Source organism: Patiria miniata, unplaced genomic scaffold, assembly GCF_015706575.1.
Source record: "Patiria miniata isolate m_02_andy unplaced genomic scaffold, ASM1570657v1 HiC_scaffold_29, whole genome shotgun sequence".
Classification (NCBI taxonomy): Eukaryota; Metazoa; Echinodermata; class Asteroidea; order Valvatida; family Asterinidae; genus Patiria; species Patiria miniata.
This window is the reverse complement of record NW_024037068.1, coordinates 6594548-6612351: the sequence shown is the minus strand read 5'-3', so window position 1 is coordinate 6612351 and position 17804 is coordinate 6594548. Positions and strand designations below refer to the sequence as shown.

At 39.4% G+C, this 17804-nt stretch overlaps 3 protein-coding genes across 4 annotated transcripts; 2 read left to right on the top strand and 1 right to left on the bottom strand.

Moving 5' to 3' along the window:
- Positions 1-3685: 3685 nt before the first annotated feature.
- Positions 3686-6150, top strand: LOC119735752. The gene is made up of 2 exons (XM_038209668.1): positions 3686-4543; positions 4671-6150. The coding sequence occupies exons 1-2, from the start codon at positions 3707-3709 to the stop codon at positions 5001-5003; spliced, it is 1170 nt and encodes a 389-aa protein (XP_038065596.1). The 5' UTR covers positions 3686-3706; the 3' UTR covers positions 5004-6150.
- On the bottom strand, positions 5253-10738 carry LOC119735750. Of its 2 annotated transcripts, none has more exons than XM_038209666.1 (3): positions 10627-10738; positions 9674-9764; positions 5253-8914 (listed from the first exon to the last, which is right to left on the bottom strand). In XM_038209666.1, exons 2-3 carry the CDS (start codon positions 9752-9754, stop codon positions 7043-7045), a joined length of 1953 nt encoding a protein of 650 aa, XP_038065594.1. In that variant the 5' UTR covers positions 9755-9764; positions 10627-10738; the 3' UTR covers positions 5253-7042. The 2 variants fall into 2 exon arrangements, with proteins under 2 accessions (XP_038065594.1, XP_038065595.1); XM_038209667.1 differs by having other exon boundaries at positions 10638-10738.
- Positions 10739-12598: 1860 nt separating this feature from the next.
- Positions 12599-17669, top strand: LOC119735906 (flocculation protein FLO11-like). The gene is made up of 2 exons (XM_038209852.1): positions 12599-12606; positions 15923-17669. The coding sequence occupies exons 1-2, from the start codon at positions 12599-12601 to the stop codon at positions 17667-17669; spliced, it is 1755 nt and encodes a 584-aa protein (XP_038065780.1).
- Positions 17670-17804: the final 135 nt, after the last annotated feature.

Below are 17804 nucleotides of genomic sequence, written 5' to 3'. Positions count from 1 at the left end.
CCTGTTCTAATGTGTGCAGAACAGTGCTAAGCCTAGCGAGATGTTCATCAAAAGAGTTTGCAAATACAATTACATCATCAAGATATACTAGACATGTTTTCCAATGAAGACCTGTTAGAATGCGCTCCATCAAACGCTCAAAAGTGGCTGGAGCGTTGCATAAGCCAAATGGCATTACGTTAAACTCAAAGAGGCCTGTGCCAGCTGAAGAGGCCGTTTTTGGACGATCAATGGGATCTACCTCCACTTGCCAGTACCCACTAGCTAAATCTAGAGTACTAAACCACTGAGCACCATGGAGAGCATCTAAGCTGTCATCGATTCTTGGAAGAGGATATGCATCTTTCTTCGTAATGTTATTGAGTTTACGGTAATCAATACAGAATCTTAGACTACCATCCTTTTTACGTACTAGTACTACAGGGGATAGCCATGGGCTTTGTGATGGACTGATAACTCCTTTGTCTAACATATCATCTATCTGATCCTGAACCTCTGATCTTTGATGGTAAGGTACTCTCCTAATAGCTTGTCGGATAGGAGGGTGGCTGTCACAATAAATCTTATGTTGTTCCTGATTAGTACGACCAAGTTCGTTTTTTCTTGCAAACACAGATTTATGGCTACGCAGTAACTCACAAACTTTTTGTTCTTGATCTTTTTCAAGTTTGGCACATGAACGGTCTAGTAAATCTTCGAAGTCTTCATCTTTACAATCACTTAATACCTCATTGGTCTCGATGTAGTCTGACAATTGTGAAACATCGTGAGCAGGCTGAAGTAAAGCTAGATTGGTTTCTTTGTAGAGTACAATTGGTTCTGGCTGTACATTAAATACTCTCACTGGGACATACTTCTTGTCTGTATGAACCAAGGACCGGGCTACACAAATGCCTCTGTCTCTAGTCACATTACAGGTTGGTTCAACAATGCCCGATTTACTAAGTGCATTTCTTGTCCTTACTCTGCCGGGGATAATAACCTCTTGCCCGGGTTGTACAGTTACAGTGTGATCTACAACAATGCGACAACAATGAGAGGAATTAGCCTCTTTAACTGTATGTACTGTTACACCGTCTACTGTTAGGTAATTCTTACTCGCATGGATCATACATTCATGGAGGTCTAGGAAATCCATTCCAAGAATACCTGCTGGATTTATGTCGGCCACTACAATATCGTGCGTGGTTTCTAGCTTCCCTATTTGCAAGCTTACTGAAATCTGCCCATTTATTCTAATTGACGTTCCATCTGCAGTAACCATTGACAAATTGCATGGTTGAATTTGGTTTTTGACTTCATCTGGGAAAAGTTGTAAAACCCGTGGATGAATGACTGAATAAGACGAACCAGTGTCAATAAGCATTTTTACGGCAACTCCATACATAACAGTGAATACATATAGACTGGTATTGGGTTGAGTCTTTTGCATACTGGGTGGTTGAGCGTCGACTCCACGAACAACCTGATCTAGTTTAACGCTTGACTGTTAGTTGGTTCAGCAATGTTTCTATCTGTGGGCATGACATTCGATTCAGATTCCCTTTGTTGTGGAGGCAACTTACAAAACCTACGAATGTGACCTGGCTTTCCACAATTGAAACACCTCCTATCTTTACGTTTCAGAGTTTCTACCAAACCTTGAACAATTTTGATATTCTCTTCAAGTTTTTGCTCTAATCTACTGATCTTTTCCTCAACACTCACTGATGCTGGTGAATTTGGCTCTTGTAAGCTTGCAACGCGCTGCTGCTGCAGAGCAGATGTTGTCATGCCTGTCGCGCTAGCTTCAGCTTGTAAAATGTCTTCTTCGCGTTGTGCTGCATGAAGAGCGTCTTTAAGTGTGTGTGGGTTTACGCGCCGCACTTCTGCCCTAATGGTTGAGGGACGCAGTGCATCAATGAAGTAGCTAACTGCTAAATGATCAGTGCTCGTTGTCTCCATTTGCGGGTATGCATGAGAAATAAGACTGCGTATATCTTGAGCGAGCGCTGCTAGCTTTTCACCTTGTTTGCGTTCACGCTGCTTGAGTTGTGATCTATATGTATCTACGCTATGTGCTGGGCTAAAGCGAGAGCGCAGTTCACCAACAACAAAATCATAATCATGTTTATGTACATCTGGGATATTTCGATACAGTCAAAGTGCTTCACCTCTTAAACTGACAGCAAGTTGGGTAATTTTATCACCACCTTTCCAATCATTGACTTCACAACACAAATGAAAATGTACAATCCAATCTTTAAAATTTGTTGTCCCGTCAAAATTGCCAGGAAGACGCTGTTTGGATTTATCCACATACACTACACTAGCATTACGACTGTGATTTGTCTGTTCTGTTGGGGGGTCATTCGTTGAACAATTTTTTTCTCCAACATCACGGGAATTGGAACGGTGCTGTCCTCGAGCCACGCCCTGCCCTCGAGCCACGCCCTGCCCAACTTCACAATGAATGGTACTTATTTCGGCTTCTAATTGAGCGATTTCATCTTGAATGGATTTTACATGAGTTGGTGTGGATCGTTCTAAACGAGGACGATCCATATCTGAAAGGTTCACCCCAGAAGTCTGCCTGCTATCCATAATTTTAATATATGTGCTTAAAACATAAGTTTCAACTCGGATATGAGATCCGGGCCACCGCTGCCACCAAAATTTGTAACGGGCCGAGCAGGCCGGGGCGTGGCGGGGCTACTAATTAAAACAACAACCAAAGAAAACACACAGTGAGCAAGACAGAATTCGGGGGCGCCTCCCAGATTTTAGTTTGATAATATACGCAATAACTATTTACAAAGATAAACCAAGAGTAAATTAATAAAAGCAGATAAATATAATATCGGGTGAAACTTACAACTATAAGACCAGTGCAGTGGCGTGGCTGGAGGAGAGCGCACAGCAAACGGAACCTCAACGTAACAGTGTGATAACAAAAAGAAAAGAATGACCAACGCCCAATTGCGCGCACCGGTCTTATATACCCGTAAGGTGCACCCGACCAGAAAAGTACGAAAGCCCATTAGCGCCACTGCAAGTATATATAATGCGGATTATTTAATTCGTTATTACGGATTATTAATTCGTTATTACGGATTACTAATTCGTTATTACGGATTATTAATTCGTTATTACGGATTATTTAATTCGTTATTACGGATTACTAATTCGTTATAACGGATTACTTAATTCGTTATTACGGATTATTAATTCGTTATTACGGATTATTAATTCGTTATAACGGATTATTTAATTCGTTATTACGGATTATTAATTCGTTATTGCGGATTATTTAATTCGTTATTACGGATTACTAATTCGTTATAACGGATTACTTAATTCGTTATTACGGATTATTAATTCGTTATTACGGATTACTAATTCGTTATTACGGATTATTAATTCGTTATTACGGATTATTTAATTCGTTATTACGGATTACTAATTCGTTATAACTGATAACTTTATTCGTTATTACGGATTATTAATTCGTTATTACGGATTATTAATTCGTTATAACGGATTATTTAATTCGTTATTACGGATTATTAATTCGTTATTACGGATTATTTAATTCGTTATTACGGATTACTAATTCGTTATAACGGATTATTTAATTCGTTATTACGGATTATTTAATTCGTTATTACGGATTATTTAATTCGTTATTACGGATTACTCATACGTTCTGAGTCATTACTCGGCAAGTATGGCGCAGGAGTGCGAGCGTTTCATTCGATGCTACTTCCATCTTGGTTTAACTTACGAGGAAATTCTGAACATCCTCCTATTTAATCACAATATATTAATAAGTAAGCGAACACTGAGTCGAAAATTGAGAAACCTGGGTCTGTTTCGTCGAAAATATCACACAGACGTGATAGATATTGCCTGCTTTCTGCAACAAGAGCTGCAACAGTCTGGAAACCTACACGGCTACCGATGGATGCATCTAAAGTGCATCCAAAATGGCATCAACACAGATAAAGAAACGGTCCGCCTGTTGCTTGGAATTTTGGATCCAGATGGAGTCGAAATAAGGGCAAGAAAAAAGTTGCAAAGACGGCTGTATCAAGTTCGAGGACCAAATTATATGTGGCATGTTGACTCGTATGATAAACTGAAACCTTACGGGATCTGCATTAATGGATGTATTGATGGTTTCTCTAGGCGTGTTTTGTGGCTTGACGCATATACAACAAGTAGTGACCCTGCTGTCATTGCGGGATATTACATGAACACGGTTCGTTCTCAGATGGGATGCCCAAGAATCATTAGAGCTGATCATGGAACAGAAAACACACACATCCGACAGATGCAGCAGTTTCTTCGAAGGAGTCAGGATGACGCATTTGCTAAAGACAAGAGTTTCATGCAAGGAACCAGTCAAAATAATCAAAGAATTGAGTGTTGGTGGGGCATGCTTAGAAAACACTTCACTCAGTTTTGGATGGACCTCTTCGCCCAAATAAAAGAAGAAGGCCACTTCAGTGGGGATCATCTGGATAAGTCACTGCTGCAGTTTTGCTTTTTGAATATGATCCAGGTAAGCTGTTAATTAGCTGGTCTAATAAAGTATGATTCGTGCACATTAAAGGATATCCCGCTGTATGAAGTTGTTTCAATCAATCTTTAAGTCTAATTGTTTGTTATTTCAATTTCGCACATCACAGGGCGAACTAGACACTGTTGTAAAGGAATGGAACGCCCATCGCATCGCTCCCTCCAGAAACCGCCATGGCCCATTTGGTCGCCCTCTTGTAATGCATACCATGCCACAGCTTTATGGAGCAGAGAACTTCCTGGTAGAGGTGCAACAAGATGAAATTGATGTATGCAGCAGTGAGTGCATCTTTAAAGGCCGATACCCATGCGACAAAGATGTGTTCGACCTTTGTTCAATCATGATGGAAGAACGACTGATGTCTGTGCCAAGTACAGTGGAAGAAGGAATAAACTTGTACAATAGTCTCAGAAGGATGATTCTAGATGAGATAGACCTGTAGGCCACCTATGTGTCCCAAAACTGTGTCTTCCAGTAATTATATAACAATTAATCCCTGGTTGCCTTGAAATCTGTAACTTATGTTTTCCTGCAGCAAACATGATTTAATTAAGAGACATGTGATTTCAATTCTTCACTTTCGGTTTGTCCTCTTCTACAGCACAAACTTCGTGGGAAAGTAGGGTATAGGGTCCAACTTCAAGGGTGAACAGATAAATAAACTAAAAAAACCCAGAGAGATACCGAGATGTACTCAAGATAACGCTCTTTATTGTTAACATGCAACACTTTGAAACATTAGGAGGTATAACTGGAAAATTTAACACAATTCTCAGGATTTTGATCAACATACATGTAATTTGACATGCAGATAAAAAATAATTTTTAATCATAATACATGGGCCATTAAACTAAAAATGTGAGCAATCTTACTTTCAAAGTCCGTTTCATTTCGTACTAAATCAACAAGGGTCATTTTTAAAGTGTACCAGCTATGAGGTTGTCCAACAAATTGGCAGCTGTTATTAATAAGAACTATGATTTTAATCTTGTTGTATTTAAGTGTTTCATTTTTTATGCATAATATTTGTCAACAGTTATAATAATCCAATTCAAGCTCAATTTTATGAAAGTTTTTTTTTGGCAATTTTCCTTTTAATCCTTAAAAATTGAGTAAACATCTTGGAGATTATCTAATTATATTTCTGCATTTTGTTTATGATGGAGAAATAAACGAGATTTGAACACATCATTGTACATCATTTGCACATTACTGCACCAATTATGAATCATGATTTGTATACAAAAGTCTTGGAGAATTTAATTACACTGCCCTTTTGTGAATCTCCTATAAAAGATGGTTTAAACTTATGCAACCTGATTGTAATGAATGGTACTTCAAAAAGTTTGGCATTAAATTATACCACACCATTTACGTTACAAAGTCATAAATTGGGCTGAAAGGTCTCTTGTAAAACCAACATTGTCTATGTAAGATATGGAGCTTATTGTAATTTTAGATTGAAATGCAAACCTTTAATATTGCCTATTTTTTTACAAACAAGTTTGTTCGATGACAAAAACATAAATAGGCACACCCTTGGTTGAGCTAATGTGATGATTAAAAGTGTGATTTACAAAAAAACACAGATTTGGTCATCCAAACTTTGCTAATCATGCCGTAAAATTTTAAAATCAAATTAAGTGGAAATAAGTATGTTTGCTTTTATATATATATAAAAAACATGTAGTAACACTTTTTTTAATTAACACCACACAAATTTGGAAAAACAAAGATTATCAATAGCACATATAGGCTTACATACTTTCCTCTTTTCACATGGACCTAAATAGTTTGAATGCCAATAGTTATCTGGTTATCTGTTGATTAGCATACAATTAGAGTCATTAAGACATTTTCCAAAAACGAAAATCACTATTTGGGGCTAGAAAGAGGGTGGTCTCCCTTTCCTAATTGTATGTGATGCATGTAGTTAACAAAGCACCAGTAGGTAGATACAGGTTAATGGCAAAAAGAAAGTCTTTAAAAGAAGACATTTCCATTTGTGGGAATTTTGAGATCGTCCAATTGAAAGACATTTTTTAAATCACAGATTTGTAATGGTAAGAATTTCAGATTGTCAAGATGAAATTCAATCCATTTATCACTTATTTGTAATCATGCTCACACGTGTTCGGTTTTTCCCACCCATGCATTCAAAATAAGACTGCTCCTTAACTGAGCTGTTCATCTGAGATCATTGCTTTTGTGTGTGCAACAGAAACAAAGAAGGAAATATGAAACTTCCTATGGGTGCAAATTAAATCAGCCCTTTATACATTTTAGGTTATACATGTAACATGAACAATAAGCAACTATTACAAGCATGCACAAACTTGAACACTGTGTGAAAAATAGTAGTCTCTTTATCAACATACAGTCTACATGACAAATATATATTATTTAAATGCTGTATAAAAATAAACAAGTAAAAAAATGCCATCTTTCTTGTAACGTCCTTGATAGGTAAGCTTGGCAATCTAGATAACATCCATCACCCACACTCCACTTTGTAAGATTTCATTAAATTCATGTCGCAAATCAACAAAACTTTCGTATGTTGAGGGCACCTCCAACACATTTCCGCATGTATGACCAATTGGCCTTCTTTCAAAACCGGTCAGCTGAGTAAATATCACGTTGATGACATTCACTGAAAGGACATCGGACCCTGTACAAAACCGCAAAAATCTCTTCAGCATGTGCTCGTTAAGGGATCTCACATATCTCTTGAGATATGTTCCAACAGTTTGTTCATTTGCTGTACATTCTGGAGGAAACTGCAACATAGCAATAACCTTCTTGGGTGAAGGCTGCATTTCCTCATAGAGATTGAGAAATTCAGATTTGGTCAGGCTACCATGAAGTGATTTCAGCACTGGCTGCATGCAATCAGCTATGAATCTTGGCTTCTGAATGATCTCTTTGTGCCCCATTTCAGAAATGATGTGGGAAAGGTTGGTTTCTGATGGCAATTTCTTGCAGTCATATTCCCCCAATATTTCAACAAGTTCCTCATTGTCAGAGGGGAATTCCTGCAGTGCAGCTTCCAAGATGTTTCTCTCACTCTCAGGAATGTACTGCAGGAATGCTGATTTTGTGTCAGCATGACTAGATCCAAACAGTGCTGTTTCCATGAATACTGGGGACAGTGAAATGGGAAAATACCTAAGATCAACCCATCCCTTAACAAGTATTCTTGCAACAGCTTCCCACTCTCTCTCCCCAAAGTCATGCCTAATCACAGGTACTTTGTAAGTGTCCCCGGTGGTCATCTCTTCGTAAAATTCCTGCCAGAATTGAGTGACTGCATCCTTGTAAACCCCACTACCCAGGCCCGCCTCCATCTGCCCACTAGGAAGTATCATATGCACAGAAATGTTTGCATCCATAATACCAGGATTCGAAAATGAGTTGATCATGTCTCGCACAACTGCTCCCCTTCTGATCAGAAGAACCTCTGTTTGTGGCAAGGGGATAGTATCATCTAGCTGATTCTGAGTATCTGGGGTATGTGTTGGTCCAAATGTGATTGTAGGAGTGTCTGGGGGAGGACTGGGTGAGCGAGGAGCTTCATTGTCAAATTGAGAAGTTGGGCTTGAACATTCCTGTCCAATTTCAACTTCATTACCTACATTCTCAAAAGGCAAGGGCATGGCTTGCTCTTCGCCTGAGTCAGACGACTCAATGATAATTGCCTTTTTTTTGTTATGGTTGGAGTTTTCATTCGCACTTTCAAGGGGTTCGATCTTTTCTTTTGTCCTTAGGTAAAACCTCAAAATTGGCATTTTGGATTCTTCATACAGCTGGCCGACTGTGAATTCATCACACATTGATTTCTGCCGAAAGTCGCAAATATCAAATTCATAATTGGACTGGTCACCTTTAGATGACACTCCATCTTTAAAAAACAAACCTTGAGCAAGATCCAATAACTCAGCCCGCCCGGTCGTTTTCAGCACAGATAGCTGTCTTGTACCCCCACCTTTCTGTTTCCGAACTTGTTTGTAGGTTTGTGATGTACAGTCAAAGTCCAGCCAGCCAATGTCTATCTTTCTCTTGTCACTTGTGGCATTTCTGTTGCCTTTCAGCAGAGATGACTTGCAGCTGTGGCTAGAGCTAGCTCCTGATGAACTCTCTTCATTTTCATCACTGCCAGATTCTCCTTCATTTCTTCTAAGTCTCAACTTTTTCCGCAGTTTCTGCAACAGTGCTTGTTTCCTTGGGTGCTTATCAGTGGGCGCTTGTGGGGGTTTAGTACAGAAACTCCGCACTGCGATTCGGTCTCCTAGTAACGGGATGAAGTCTGCCAATGCAGTGTCTTCCATCATAACAACAACAGCTGCATCAATCTAAAACATAATGGTCACAAAAGTAAAATTAGTTGATATGTGTTCAAGAATTTCAATAGTGTCACTAAAACTTTGGAAAGATATGTCTGACAAACTGACCAGGGGCAGATCCAGGAATTTTCGCAGGGTGGTTTTTTTATCGGCAAAAAATTCTGAAATGTAGACACGTGTTTTTTTCTCCGGGCACTTGGCACTCCGTAAATAAAAAAAAAAGGGGGGGGGGGGGCTCGTAGCATACTTTCAATGGGGGCGCTGTTCATCACAGAATAATGTACATATACCCCCTAACCAAGCTGGCTCAGGACGTATTTCGTGCAAGGCAGACATTATTACTAGCAAAAGAATTTTAGGTGTCGGAGAGGGGGGGGGGGGGGTTTCGATTTTTTCCCCAGGAATTTCTATGGGGGAGAGCTGTTTTTTTTTAACACCCCCCCCCCCCCTGGATCTGGGCCTGCTGATAACACACTTGGCCAACAGATTATCAGGGATCACGGGGTCACATGATGTATTAATCAATAGTGAGAAATATTTCTACACCGTTGCACTAAACAATGAACTCACACATGACCTGATGAACTTATTCAACCAAAGTCAACAACTTTTCACTTTGTAGGTTCTGCAGGCAATGAAACAACCAAAACTGACTCAATTTTAGCAGTTACCCTTTGCAGACATCATGTAAATAAAACAGATAAAAAAAGCAAAACCAACTTTGAAAAATACAAACATTGTTTTTGAAATCATAATGAGAATTCTCACCTTTTCTGTCTTCATTCTTTCTATGATATCAGGTCCCACTCCTCGTGACTCCAAGAATTCATAAAGGTTGGGAGTTGCCATTTTGTTTCTTCTGTCAGATTAGAAAATTATAAAGCATAAACAATCATTACAAATTCAGTGACCATCTTTGATATGATAATTGTTAGATGTGGATATTTTGCCTGAGGTAATGACGGCAAACTAACGATTACTAAAGGTTTGCCCGCGGCAATCCATATCAACAGAGGGCGCTGTACTCTTTAAAATAGGGCTGAATTATAAGATGTATTAAAATTCCCACCAGTAGTCGTGTAGCACGTTTGGTGTAGTGGTTAAGCAAAGGCTCTAGTAAGCGGGAGGATAAATAAGAATATTCTTCTTTTATTATTTTAACATGTCTCAAACATTTTTTGCAGAGTATTACATTTTCTTTGTCAGATTTGTGGCTCTGGAGGATTTTTTTTAAAAGGGAAATAAAGTCCGAAATTATAAAATGGTCTGAATCCCATCTTGTGAATACGAGGTAACAACGATAATTTTGGCATGGAACCAGACTAAAACTTATAACCGGAAAAAGTTAGAGTACAAAAAAACATCAACTGCGCATGTTCAGTGCATATCCGGCAAACTAACGTTTACTAAAGGTTTGCCGTCTCCGGCAAAATATACACTGCCTAATTGTTATGCCCAGGGAATTAGTGGGCCGGGGTGTGCAGCAGTTCCTCTTTATGGCTTCATATATCGTCAGTCCACCTAAACCGACGAGGATATGTTTTGACGCACTTGCATCAGGGGCCTATTATAGCGCCAATTATGATGACTCGAGGATATAGGCCCTAACATTCTAATAAATGACGAAAAATTCCAGTTGTGTCTTCACATGTAATCGCCATCAAAAGAGCAAAAATGTGCAAACAGGGTGACGAAGGGTGGAAAGACAATCAGAAATTTACCTTAACAATACCTTCTTCAACGGTCACGTAGCGGTTTGTCTTGAAAAACGGGAGGGGGTTCAGCACGGTGCCGGTTAAAACTTAAAAGCAAACGTTGAATGCAAAGATAGCGCCACCTAGTGGCGCTATAATAGGCCCCTGATCACGTGCTCGATCACGTGTGAGAATAATCCGTTATAACGAATTAATAATCCGTAATAACGAATTAATAATCCGTAATAACGAATTAAATAATCCGTTATAACGAATTAGTAATCCGTAATAACGAATTAAATAATCCGTAATAACGAATTAAATAATCCGTTATAACGAATTAATAATCCGTAATAACGAATTAATAATCCGTAATAACGAATTAAATAATCCGTTATAACGAATTAGTAATCCGTTATAACGAATTAATAATCCGTAATAACGAATTAAATAATCCGTAATAACGAATTAATAATCCGTTATAACGAATTAATAATCCGTTATAACGAATTAATAATCCGTAATAACGAATTAATAATCCGTAATAACGAATTAAATAATCCGTTATAACGAATTAGTAATCCGTAATAACGAATTAGTAATCCGTAATAACGAATTAAATAATCCGCAACATATATACTTGCAGTGGCGCTAATGGGCTTTCGTAGAAAAGGTATTAAAGGAATGCAAGATATGTTTGGAGCTTAACCGCTGTGATGCACGTGGCGAACAGAGTCTTTGTTACAGTATGGTGGCCGTTCATTGCCGTTCCCCATTTTCAGTAAATATTTCAAAATTTACCGCTCTACATAGTTTTCTTTTCAAAATGTTTTAAAAAACTATTTAAGTTAATTTTAAAAAAATAAAATTATTATAAAAATAATTTCAAAATTAAAATTCTTATAAAAAATATTTCAAATTTAAAATGCTTATAAAAATAATTTCAAATTTAAATTTCTTATAAAAATATTTTCAAATTTAAATTGCTTTTAAAAATAATTTCAAATTTAAATTTCTTATTAAAATTTTTCAAATTTAAATTGCTTATAAAAATAATTTCAAGTTCATGTTTAAAATGAAAGTAGATTTTACACAAAATGAAAGCGATTTCAAAGTGAACTTCATATTCGTGACGGCCTATGGTTGCCACAGTATCCCACAGTGCTTTGCCGATGGGGGTGCATAGAGTTAAACAATTCTAGGTGGGGGTGATGGGCCGCGCGCTGTATCCAATATCGCGCAGTCTAGTACAGGGTAAGGACTAGTAGCAACTCTAGCTTTACAGTACCGTGAGATCGGTGTCATGGCGGAACCGAAGGACACGAACGCGGGGCCTAGTGCTGACGGTTTTTACGGTAATCCTTACTTTCAGGACCCCGTTCCTATATAAGAAGGGAAAGACTCACCAAAACAGTTGACTAAATGACACTCAAAATTGACATTCTGATATTTCTTGACACATCTGAACAATTGGCACCTTCTTGAATATCAGCAGGTTTAATTTTGTGGAAAGAGGGTAGGTCTTTGATTTGAGGGAAATTTGGGGGTAAAGGGCGACGATGACAACCAGAAAACAGACTCAAAAACCAAGATGGCAAACGTGAAAGCTCGATGTGATGAAAGCTCGATGCTGATTGGCTGATAAAAAATAAACATATTATTATTTTTTTTAGCAGCCTATCAGCATCGGGCTTTCATTATGTAAGGCTTTCACTTGTGTTGTGAGAACTACAATCATGACAATATGACGTCTGACTGCGAAAAAAGGTAGGAAAGTAACATTTTCTTTGAAAGTGCTTTCAAAATTACAACTAACACGAGTTTATATGAAGAAAAAAGTCTGCTTTAGCCTGCAAAAGTCACTTTGGTACTGGAAAGTCATCTGCAAAAGTCAGTTTTGAACAGAACTCGTAAAAAAATAGAGGTGTCCTAAAAGTAAGGATAACAGTTTTACTCTCGAAATCACGCTTGGAAGGAGGATAATGACCTGAAAGAAGAGATGGACAAGTATGTAAAGCAACTGCTTAAACGAAAGGAGATTCTCAGTTTCTAGCCCCATAAATGTGGCCAATTTACTGGACTACCTCCGTAATGGAATGTTTATCTGGACTACCTCCGTAATGGAATGTTTATCATATCTTTTTTTTTTGCGTTTTTTGTCAGCTATTTTGGCGGCCGTCTTGTATACACCTATTTTAATTCCCCCAAAGATGCCGAGGTGGCATAGTGTTGTTTTACTAGATCAGCAGGTCGCAAAGGCCAAGTACAGCATTAACAAATCATTATAATGAAGGCTGTCATCACGGTTGCCACCTGGGTTATCTCAGTGATGGCAAGTTGAAACCATGCATTCAGGAGTCAGGAGGTGCTAAAAGCATAGAAACTATAAAAAAAAAAGAGACTTTGACGGTAAAACTTGGTCAAGATCGGATCCGGCACCTGACAAAAATTACTTGCTCATACACCTCTCAGCGACCAGCTAAGAAGCCATTTTGGAAGCCATCTTAAAAGGAGGGCTTTGAGAGGGTTATTGGTAAATATTTGTTCACTGATTAATAAATCTACATCTTTGTACTCTACACTACTTATCATGTAACTGTAAGACTTATGTGTGAGCAGTGTTGTAGGTCTCGAGACCGGTCTCGGTCTTGGTCTCGAGACCACTTTTTGCCGGTCTCGGTCTCGGTCTCGGGAGCTGTGGTCTCAGTCTTGGTCTCGGTCTCGGTCCTTTGGTCTCGATATTTTGGTTGGTCTTGAGTCGAGACCAGCCAAAAAGCGAGGGGGGCGGATTCCGCCTTGCCCTTTTAGGGTTAAGTAAAGAATCAGTTTAGGGCAAATGTGACTGCAGTGTGATTCTAATAGACATGTCTCTCTTCACTTTCTAGTGAGTGAGGAATAATCCAATAACCATTGCTCCTCTTCTTATTTCTCGTTTTCATTGTGGGATGGTCTGTTGAAACAAGCACTTTATAGCCATCCTCATTGATTCCAAATACAACTGAGATTTAATTCTTCTGAATCAAGACTGAAACATTATTTTTACCGTCGGATTTTGTATTTTGAATATGGGGAAAAATTCAACTCTTTTTCCCTAGAAATGTTGGTGATTTTTTTTCTATTTTCCTTTTCAATTTTTCCTTTTGTCGTGGAGGCGGGAAAACGTTTTTTTTTTCATAATATTTATTAATGGATATTCATCAATTCGTAGACCGGTAACTAGGTATTAGTGGTGGACAGCTGAATTATGTGATCTCTTTATTAAAATAGACACGACTTGGGAATAGAGTATGCAAATTACGTGAAATGTTCACAGTTACTACTCAATAACATGTTCTTCATCCCAATTATATTTTTTACAAAATGGAGCGTGCCATTTTTTTTTTATCGTACGGTCACTTTCTTTTTGACTCGATATGTATTCATCTTTTCATCTGTGATGAACACAGATTGAGCTACTGCCATGGTCACACAAAAATAGAGTCTAATTGCCTGCCTCGTCTCCTTCCTAAATGTCAATTGCATTTGCATGAGTGGAGAAGAATTGTGTTCCATTAATCGCTATATGCTGTTTACGGCCATTACAATAAACTATTAATATATTGGCAATATGTCGTACTTGTTAATCACTGTAATATTCAAGTAAATTGCCCAGCAAAGTAGCCGATGCGGGCGATACGATGGCACGGTACAAAACACAGAGAGGCGTCCGCACTGAGCCATGAATCCTAAAAGTACATCTCGCCCACCACATTCAGTTTGTGACAGCGCCCTTCTATTGTGTCGGCCATATTCTAGCTAATGACGATGATGACGGCGGGCAGATTAACAGAAGATAGATCAGGCAAATATGGTTCATCAATCTTCTATAGTATATGTAACGTTGTGACAGCGCCCTTCTATTGTGTCTGCCATATTCTCAAATAGGCTAATGACGATGATGACGGCGGGCAGATTAACAGAAGATTGATCAGGCAAATATGGTTCATCAATCTTCTATAGTATATGTAACGTTATTGACATTAAACAAAAATAAAGTGGCATTACATTTCAGCCTTAGCCAGGCCTTCTTCAGAGGTAAATGACAGAGGAACAAGAAACAAACATGTAGGGGATCCACAAACATGCAGGGTTGGAAGGAGAATCAGAAAGAGGGATGGGGGGGGGGGGGAGGAGGCAGACCAATCCATATCTGGCTATCTGGCTATTTTTTTGGTCTACATATACAAATCTATATTCCATGACTGACATTTTAAAAAATAAATCAATATTTTCTTGCTCCAAATTTTTTTTCGAATCAGGTGTACAAGGAGGTCCAATGTAGCATTAACGTTGCATTTAAATATCCGTTAGTGGTCATTGCTGAAACCAAGGGGTGGCTGTGGAGTTTAGGGTCCGAGTTCCTATAACAGATGAAACATCCACCTTTAACTTTTTACTTTTGTCAAGTTTCAACATGTTCAAATTTTGCAAAAACTAGTACAAATTGTCGTACTCCTAAGTTAGAGTTAAAAGTGGCAAAAATATATGGAGATCATCAAATAAGGTTTTCCCCTTCTTTAAATTAGGTTGTTTCTAATGTTTTTAATTGATTGTGAAAATAACAAATTCTTGCCATGTTGTAATTTATGGCATGAAGCAAACCCGAAGAGCACTCACATGACACAATTAAGCAGGTACAAGTGATTCCTAACTTTCAATCACTTCCTTCACATCCCCATGAACATCAACATCTCAAGGACAGACTGTTCAGCTGTAATTAGAATCTTCTTGTTTATTTAGATTATTGTTATTTACTATCCGCAGTCTCGGTCTCGGTCTCGGTCTCGGACCATTTTGGTCTCGGTCTCGGTCCGCCTTGAAGGGGTTGGTTTCGGTCTCGGTCTCGGTCTCGGTCCGCCTTGAAGGGGCTGGTTTCGGTCTCGGTCTCGGTCTCGGTCCGCCTTGAAGGGGCTGGTTTCGGTCTCGGTCTCGGTCTCGCAACTTCAGGTCTCGGTCTTGGTCTCGGTCTCGGACTATCCGGTCTCGACTACAACACTGTGTGTGAGCATATTATGTATGTTATTATTCATTATGTTAAATACTGACAGCCATCTTGATGGCTATGTTGGATATCTACATTTTTCCACAGATGCCGAGGTGGCATCATTTATATTTTCGATTAGCAGGTCTCAAATGCCAAGAAACCAACCAAATATTGCTTGAACTAAGAAAATCTGGCCCCAAACACATAAAAAATAGTAAAAAATGAGTTATACCCTGTAACATTTATCATCCAAATACTACTATTTCTTTACATATTTCCTCTTTAACTTTTGTTTTGCAGTTTTACCCCCACAGACTTCATCAATTGGTGCTTGGGCAACACAGATCCCATCTTAACGCCATTCATACCACAGCTGTTCAAGAACATCACACAAACAGCAACAATGAGTACAAGAGCCACGACATCTACAAGCCCAAGAATTACATCACCATCTGGTGCTGCAACACCTACAACTAAATGTGCATCCACTAGTACAGCAAAAGCGCGTACAAAATCAGCATCGAGCGATAGAGCAATAGCAGTATCGAGTACCGGAGAAGCACTGGAACGTAAATCAACATCGAGTGCTAGAAGATCACTGAGACCCACACCGGCATCCAGTATCGGAGCAAATGAAACATCAACATCATATGAAACATCAACATCGAGTAGTAGAGCAAAACAGAGACCAATGTCAGCATCGAGTGCTATAGCAACTCAGAGACCAACATCAACATCGGGAACTACAACAACGCGGAGACCCACACCAGCATGCAGTACCGGTGCATCTCCCAAACAAAGAGTAACATCAACAACGACCACCAGAGCAGTACCGAGACCAACGTCAGCATCGAGTACTCGAGCAGCCTCAAAGCAAACTCCAACAACGAGTTTTCGAGCAACACAAAGACCAACTTCAGCATCGAGTACCAGAGCTGCAGCACCAAGACAAACAGCAACATCTAGTACTCGAGCAACACAGCAATCGAAATCTGCATCTGGTACTGGAGCAGCCTCAAAGCAAACTCCAACAACGAGTTCTAGAGCAACACAAAGACCAACTTCAGCATCGAGTACCAGAGCTGCAGCACCAAGACAAACAGCAACATCTAGTACTCGAGCAACACAGCAATCGAAATCTGCATCTGGTACTGGAGCAGCCTCAAAGCAAACTCCAACAATGAGTTCTAGAGCAACACAAAGACCAACTTCAGCATCGAGTACCAGAGCTGCAGCACCAAGACAAACAGCAACATCTAGTACTCAAGCAACACAGAAACCGAAATTTGCATCTGGTACTGGAGCAGCCTCAAAGCAAACTCCAACAACGAGTTCTAGAGCAACACAAAGACCAACTTCAGCATCGAGTACCAGAGCTGCAGCACCAAGACAAACAGCAGCATCTAGTATTCGAGCAACACAGAAACCCAAATCTGCATCTGGTACTGGAGCAGTCTCAAAGCAAACTTCAACAATGAGTTCTAGAGCAACACAAAGACCAACTTCTGCATCGAGTACCAGAGCTGCAGCACCAAGACAAACAGCAGCATCTAGTACTCGAGCAACACAGCAATCGAAATCTGCATCTGGTACTGGAGCAGCCTCAAAGCAAACTCCAACAAAGAGTTCTAGAGCAACACAAAGACCAACTTCAGCATCGAGTACCAGAGCTGCAGCACCAAGACAAACAGCAGCATCTAGTACTCGAGCAACACAGAAACCCAAATCTGCATCTGGTACTGGACCAGCCTCAAAGCAAACTCCAACAATGAGTTCTAGAGCAACACAAAGACCAACTTCAGCATCGAGTACCAGAGCTGCAGCACCAAGACAAACAGCAGCATCTAGTACTCGAGCAACACAGAAACCCAAATCTGCATCTGGTACTGGAGCAGTCTCAAAGCAAACTTCAACAATGAGTTCTAGAGCAACACAAAGACCAACTTCAGCATCGAGTACCAGAGCTGCAGCACTAAGACAAGCAGCAGCATCTAGTACTCGAGCAACACAGCAATCGAAATCTTCCCCTGGTACTGGAGCAGCCTGAAAGCAAACTCCAACAACTAGTTCTAGAGCAACACAAAGACCAACTTCAGCATCGAGTACCAGAGCTGCAGCACCAAGACAAAAAGCAGCATCTAGTACTCGAGCAACACAGCAATCGAAATCTGCATCTGGTACT

What these genes read in the sequence shown, in the direction of transcription:
- LOC119735750 (XM_038209666.1), bottom strand. Translation starts at nt 9,754, where the DNA reads ATGGCAACTCCCAACCTTTATGAATTCTTGGAGTCACGAGGAGTGGGA. An exon ending in AAAGAATGAAGACAGAAAAG is followed by an intron (nt 8,915 to 9,673) that starts GTGAGAATTCTC and finishes ATTATGTTTTAG; the next exon opens with ATTGATGCAGCTGTTGTTGT.
- LOC119735752 (XM_038209668.1), top strand. Translation starts at nt 3,707, where the DNA reads ATGGCGCAGGAGTGCGAGCGTTTCATTCGATGCTACTTCCATCTTGGT. An exon ending in GCTTTTTGAATATGATCCAG is followed by an intron (nt 4,544 to 4,670) that starts GTAAGCTGTTAA and finishes CGCACATCACAG; the next exon opens with GGCGAACTAGACACTGTTGT.